The sequence below is a fragment of the Phoca vitulina genome, unplaced genomic scaffold (assembly GCF_004348235.1).
Source record: "Phoca vitulina isolate PV1807 unplaced genomic scaffold, GSC_HSeal_1.0 scaffold361, whole genome shotgun sequence".
NCBI lineage: Eukaryota > Metazoa > Chordata > Mammalia > Carnivora > Phocidae > Phoca > Phoca vitulina.
Genome location: NW_022590048.1, coordinates 23468 through 30409, shown reverse-complemented (window position 1 = coordinate 30409; position 6942 = coordinate 23468). Strand labels below are relative to the sequence as shown.

At 60.2% G+C, this 6942-nt stretch overlaps 1 protein-coding gene across 1 annotated transcript in view; it reads right to left on the bottom strand.

Annotated features, from left to right (window-relative positions):
- Positions 1-266: 266 nt before the first annotated feature.
- LOC116629197 (kinase non-catalytic C-lobe domain-containing protein 1-like) overlaps positions 267-6942 on the bottom strand; it is a 29368-nt gene continuing 22692 nt past the window's right edge. The window contains exons 13-16 of the mRNA XM_032399504.1: positions 6427-6456; positions 1922-2015; positions 1753-1850; positions 267-1610 (exon numbers count right to left, since the gene is read on the bottom strand). Coding sequence (XP_032255395.1) covers positions 1320-1610; positions 1753-1850; positions 1922-2015; positions 6427-6456 — 513 coding nt within the window. The 3' untranslated portion in view covers positions 267-1319. The remainder of the gene's footprint in view (positions 1611-1752; positions 1851-1921; positions 2016-6426; positions 6457-6942) is intronic.

Sequence of the window (6942 nt, the reverse complement as noted above, 5' to 3'; positions counted from 1 at the left end):
TGCACACACCCCACTCACCCCCCACATGCACATACACACCTCACTCACCACACACACCCTATTCACACCCCCACATGCACACATATCCTACTCACACACCACACATGCACACACACACACACACCACACCCCCCCACTCACACCACACACACATGCACACACACACACACCATGCCCACACACCCCCCACTCACACATGCACACACACACCATGCCCACACACCCCCCACTCACACATGCACACACACACCATGCCCACACACCCCACTCACACACATGCACACATAAGTCTCCTGTAATCACACAGCCAGCCCTCGGTGTGTGTGTGTGGTACACCCATCTTGCAAAGAGTATACCTGGGCCCCTGGCCAGTGGAAGGCTCCCAGCACATGGGAAGAGGCTGCTGTCCTGGGAGGCCTGGGAGGCCCCTGCTCTCAGGGACTTCCCTTGTTCCCTGATAGCCCCCAGTGTACCCTGCTGATACCTGACCATCAGTTCTGGGGTCACCACAGCCTCCAGCTTAAAGAAGGCCTCGGGGGCTCCCAAGTGTGTCATGGGTCTCCCAAAGGCAAGACTGGGTGGGGCCTCCCACCACTGCCTGGGAAGGTAGTCTATACCCAGCCCTGAGCTGCCAGGCCCCGTGCCTGGGAGTGGGCCAGGCCACTGGGTCAAGGGAACCTGCCGGGAGGTCCTGTGCCTGCATACCAGGTGAACACTAGAGGCCCATCCACGCAGGACATGTGGCCGTGCCGATGGGCAGGGTGGGGGTGTCCTGGGGGTGCCAGTGACCCTGGGTGTGAGGGGACTGGCCCTCCCTGCTGCAGGGTGAGCATGCACACCTTGCACATCAGTTAGGGTGTCTGATGAACCAACGTTGTGCTCATGCCCAGAGACAGTGGCTGCAGAAGTAATTCAATGAGCGTGCTGAGACCAACCTCCCTGGCGGTCCCTGGGGAGCTAGATGATTAATTGTGGGGTGTTTTCACCTGGCAAAGTGGCTGGGATCCAGGTATTTTTCTGAGGCTCCTGTGCGTGTTTAATTTTAGAAGCCCCCTGGGCTGTTAATTGTGCATGGCCACATTCCCCGGCTCTCCTCCCAGCACCTGTCAGGGCGCACCTGAGACTCCAGGTGCAGGTCCAGCCAAGAGCTTGGCAAAGGAGACAAATGGCAGCTGACACAGGCTACTTAAAGTTCTGATGAAAACATTTTTTAAATTAAAAGAAGTATAAACCCATCTCAGATGAGGGAAGGCAGACACTTTCCTCACCTCGTTCACCTCCTGGGGGCCTGTTTCTTTTTTTCTGTCTCCCTTTTGCTTTCAAAAGGCATGAAGGGGTCCAGGGGATCCCACAGGCCCACCTCCCCACTTGGGGCACGGGAAGCCGCACCTGGAGTAGAGGTATGCCATGAGCCCCAGAGGCGTGCCCGCCTGCAGGACGCGGGCCTTCCTCTGCTTGCCGCCACGCGGGTGCTTGCTGACGTTGTAGAAGATGAGGGACGAGGACTCATCCAGGGGGCTGAAATCCAGCGTGTCGCAGTGGGCCGCGGAGATGTTCACGATCACGGGCAGGGCGCAGGGCTCCAGGCCCCACCGCTCCGCGTACATGACCTGTGTGTGCAGGGAAGCGAGCTGCCTCCGTCTGGTTGGCCTGCTGCCGCCGGGTGCTGGCAGGACCCGGGTGCTGGGTCACCCTGCTACTGACGGCGGGGGGGAGGGGCGGGGGGGCGGTTAGGGATTCGGGCCGACTTGCCTGCAGGTACTTCTTGACCAGGCCCAGGAACTGCACTTTGCACTTCATTTCTTCCAGCTGCCCTCTCAGTTTGGACAACATGGTCTTCACCTCGGAGCCTGGGGGCGGGCAGAGTTGGCACAAAGCGGGCCCCCGCCCCCCGGAGCGCCTCTGCCCGGCCCCGAGCTACCTTTACTGCGCTTCTCCTTCTGCAGGAGCTTCTGGTAGAACTTCAGCGTCTTCCGGTAGTTCCTCTTCTCTATCAGGAGCTGCTGCTCCAGCTCCTGCCACGAGACAGCCCGTGAGCCCCGCCTGCGCCCCTCCCGCGCCCCGCGCTTGCCGGCCTGGTCGCGGAAGGCGGCCTCCCCGCAGGGCCCGCGCAGAACCAGAGCGCGGGACACGTCCCACGCGGGGACACCAGGGTTCTCACGGGACCTCACAGGGACGCTGTCGTCATCCAGCCACAGAAACGGTCTGTGTGCGCCCCGGGGGAGTGAATTCCGACGAGGGGACTAGGAAATGTCGCCGAAGTGGGGGTTGGAGGCTAGCAGGGGACCTCTCGGCAGCACCACTCTCGGCGAATGGCAGACCCAGCAGGGACCCTGGCAGGTGGACACACTACCCGGGATCGACCAGGAAGGTTTCCTCCTGCCCCGGCAACAGCCCAGCCAATGAGAGACGCCCACGGCCCAGCCAATGAGAGACGCTCAGGGCCCAGCCAATGAGAGACGCTCACGGCCCAGCCTATGCAGCCCCCAGTTTACTCCAATGGAGTTTTAGTTTACAACAGGCGCCCCAACTCCCCCCTATGAAAGAGCCTCCTCTTTGTTCCCAGGTCTTGCCTGTGGTTTTTGCCCTAGTTTGCTTCTGTATGTTGCAATTCTCTGCTTTCCTGAATAAACCGTTTTTCTGGTAAAGTAACTGTTTTATTATGAAGGTCAACAGAACTGGGGGCAAAGATAATATCTCAGTAAATCGGTGTTCGCAAAGTAGATCCCACTGAGCCACTTAAAACAATGAGGGCAGAACATCGTTGAGGCAGCTAGTGGCCTGTCCCGGCTTCTTGACCGTCCCCCACCCCAGGAAAGCCAGGCCCCCGCATGAGGAGGGGGTTGGGGTTCAGGGGCCGCGGCTTGGGCCCCGCCCTGGCCCACCGAGGGGCTGCCCTTCCGGATGGGTGTCCAGGACCACTTCTGCCTGGTTGGGGGGAAGGGGAGCTGGCCCGCGCCTCTGGCCTCTCTGACCCCCTCTGGCCCCCCAGCCCAGCCGAAGGCCCTAGCTGCCCCGCGAGGTCCCTGCAGGATCTCCACGCGACCGCCGGGGGCGCCGCGTCCCCGCACCAGGGCCCCCGAGGGTGGGGATCCCACCTGAGGCCCGGCTGCCCAGCTTGCGTGGCCGCCCCCGAGGGACCCCCACGCGGAGTCCCCGCCCCAGACTCAGGCTGGCTAGCCCCCGTTCCCACCGGGCCCCTCGGCGGTGCTGCGCGGGGACAGCGGCCAGGACGCGTGGCCCCTGCTGCTCGCGGGCAGTCCAGAGAGCCGCGGTGTCACGGTCTGCGAGGGTGCCCAGCATCAGGGGCCCCAAACCCCTCCTGGAGAATGTGCATCTCCCAGGAGGGTCCACAAGCTTGCTTGGGGTGGGGGGAAGTTCCCCAGCTCTGTCCTCCAGTGAGGTGGGTCTGGGTTCTTCTCTCACCCAGAGGGACCGGGAAACCCTCGAGGCTCGAGGGCAGGCTCAGGGCAGCCAGTGTTAGAAATGACCAGAACCCAGACATGGCTCCTCCCTTGAAGGAAGGAGCAGACAGATGCAGCCTGGCTTACTGCCCCCAACCCTGCAGGGTCCAGGGCTGAGGAGGGGTGTGAGTCTGGAGCGGTGAGGGCGCTGGAAGCCTGGTGGGTCCCTGGGAGGGGGCCTTGAGCTGCCACGGGTCTCCAGCTGGGGCTGTGAGGTTGCCTGTCCCTGGGTGAGGAGGATAGGTGTGGGGTGGGCACAGTGAGGGACCTGGCTAGGGCCAGGAACCAGAGGAAGAGGCAGAGGCCCAGGGATCTCTCAGACTCCCAGGGAAATAACTTCCTATTAGTAGGGTTCAAGGTGGCCCCAGGGCCCTGAAATGGCCACACTGATGGGAGCCTTACTCTGAAAGCCAAATACACTCCGGTCTTCATTTGGGCACATCTAATCAGCTCAAACCCAAACAAGCTTTCCCCTGGTCTCCTCTAACTACAACAAGGGACTTTGCTTTGTTGGTAGCACTTATTTCTGTACAATTTTGTGAAATTAAAAATGCAGGTGGTGTTTTTATTTAAATATTGGAATCTCTTCTATCTGATGGTTTTACTGAAAAGGTGGTTCATGTGGCTGTCTTCTTCTTCATGCTTCTGTTTTATTTATTTTTTAAAGATTATATTTATTTATTTGAGAGAGAATGAGAGAGAGAGAGAGCATGAGAGGGGTTAGGGTCAGAGGGAGAAGCAGACTCCCTGCTGAGCAGGGAGCCCGATGCGGAACTCAATCCTGGGACTCCAGGATCATGACCTGAGCCGAAGGCAGTTGCTTAACCAACTGAGCCACCCAGGCGCCCCTCATGCCTCTATTTTAACGGCGGGGTAGCAGATGGCCACGCCAGGTGGTAGGAACCTCCAAGCCTGGGGCAGCTGTGTGGCAGGGGCTGTGCCTGGGGGACGTGGTGCGGACTGAACACAGAACCACCTTCCTCTCCCACGTCTCGGTTGTTGAATCGGGTCCCCCAAGGCCTCCAGGTCCTTCTCCAGCTGGGCCACGTGCAAGCTGCAGGGGGCGGGGGGTGTCACACACTGGGACGGCAGGCAGTCTCCGTGGAAACAGGTGTGGAGAACGCTGATTTCGAGCACAGCGAGAGCCCCACGTGAGGCAGACGTTTGGGGAGGAAGCCTGCTGAGCACAGCTCGTGTTGCCCCAAAGCTGCTGGGACATCTTTTGGCTGGGACTGTGTGTGAGGAGAGTGAGGATCTGACGTCGCACACCCGGGCTCCAAATCTGCCTTCCTGGCTCGTTGGCCCGGGGACCCAGTCGCTGGTCACCAGGGTGGGGGACAGAATGAGCGCCCAGGGTGTGTGGGGCAGAACTGTGTGCGCAGGACCTGCATGCGCCTCCGACACGGGAGCCACCGGCCGTGTGAGGCAGCTGTAGTATTAAAAGGACACGAGAATGTCCATTCCTCTGTCTTGTAGGCCACACCTCGAGTGCTCAGCCACACACGGCCGGTGGCTACCCTGGGATGGCACAGATCTGGAACGAGTCATCACTGAGGACAGTCAGTGGGAGGGCGCAAACCCTGACCCCGCACAGCTGTGTTCACAGACGGACTCATCTCTGCCCTCGGGAGGTCTGGTTCAAGCGAGGCCAAGGGTCTCTGCAGTCCCAACCACGCATGCTTCTCTGTGATCCTCCCTCCCTCCCTTCCTTTTTTTCTTTAGATTTTATTTATTTATTTGAGAGAGAGAGCACCGAGAGAGGGAGAAGCAGACTCCCCACTGAGCAGAGAGCTGGACATGGGGCTCCATCCCAGGACCCTGAGATCATGACCTGAGCCAAAGGCAGCCGCCTAACCGACGGAGCCACCAGGCGCCCCAATCCTGCCTCTCTGAAGACGCCACGACCCTGGCTGACATCCCCCAAAGCCTGAAGAGGGGAAGGACGGCCCCGAGCCCTGCGTTCCTGGGCTCTCCTTTTGTGCAGCTCAGGACCGCCATGGGGAGGGCACTCTCTGAGGCCACCCTGCACAAGGCTCTGTCCAGCCCCCTCGCCCTCTCGCACACTGTCCAGATGCTGATCCAGACCCCTTCCCCCCGAGAGGGCCCGTGGGACACACCTGCTTCCCGCTGGAAAGGGGGGCTCACACAGACTCCAGGACTGTTTCGACTGATTTTAAAACTAAATCTATGTGAACTAAACTCCACACAAGACAGGATAATGGAGAAGACACACGCGAGCAGGGCTTCACCACGACCGTACTTGGCAGAAGCACAGCAAACCCGACCACAGCGGACTCGGACTGGCGAGGTCTGAACAAAATACTTAGATCATTTGCATTGAGGTGCTTCCCCTGGCCTAACCCAACGAAGGACTTCCCCCATAGGATTATGAGAGAAGGAAGTATGAACGATCTGATGCACAACCACACACAGACCTCTCCACGGACACGGGCCTGAAAGCTGGCCAGTACTGGGGACAAAGAGAACCACGGTCAGAAGGAAGCCGGAAAGCCAGAACTTACAGAGAGAAGAGGGAGGAACCGAAATCAGCACCACTCACCTAAATACTGAAAGCAAAGCCTGTTTTAACAACCGGTGAAGGGCAACAAAGCCCCTCGGGGCAGCTTCACAGCCCGGAGCGCCTGGGCTGCGGCACGAGGAGACGCGGGCACTCAGCCCGCACTCACGGCAGGTGCGCGGGGCACGTTGGCACGCGCTCGGTGACCAACGGAGGGAACCCGGTGCCCTCCAGCCGCTCTGCCCACCCCAGCGCCTGGGCCTGCCTCGCACTCGCTCGGTTTGGGTAGCGAATGTGAAAGTGTGACCAATAGTTGTTTTACACCTTTCCAGTTTGCCCGAAACGCAGCGGGTTCTCAAAGAGAAACACAGAACTACGGCGGCCTCGTCCAGCCGCACCCCCCCCGCGCCCGCCCCGTGCAGGCAAAGGGTGCAGGAAACTCACCTGTCTGCATTCCGGTTCCAGGAGAGACATCTTCCCCAGGTGAGCAGGAACAAAAGGGAAAACAGGGTCACTCCGAGTCACTCCACATCATCCCTCAAACCATCTGCCTCCTCCTGACTGTGCCCCACCCGCAGAGTGACCGCAGTGACTGTGGGACCGAGCCTGTTTCAGAGACGGGAGGCCCAGGGCACCTCGTCCCAACCACACGGTCATGGTCCACATAAGGGCCGCCACTGGCCGCCGGCACTCTTCTGGTCTGAGCTGGCCTCTGAGCCCACTTTCAAGAACAATCTGAGTGTGGTGCAGGGGTGACCTGGGCTCACCAGTGGGTGCATCTCCCTGCAAGGGGCCGCCACCCTGAGGAGAGCACAGGACTGAGGAAAGGGCCCTGTCAGCCCACAGCAGGCTCTCGCACACAAAAGAGCCACCCTCTGCGGTGCTGAACACAGGGGCTGGCAACGGGGCAGTCCGTCCATAGCCGTCCATCATAAAGACGTGACTATAGTCAGCAGGCGC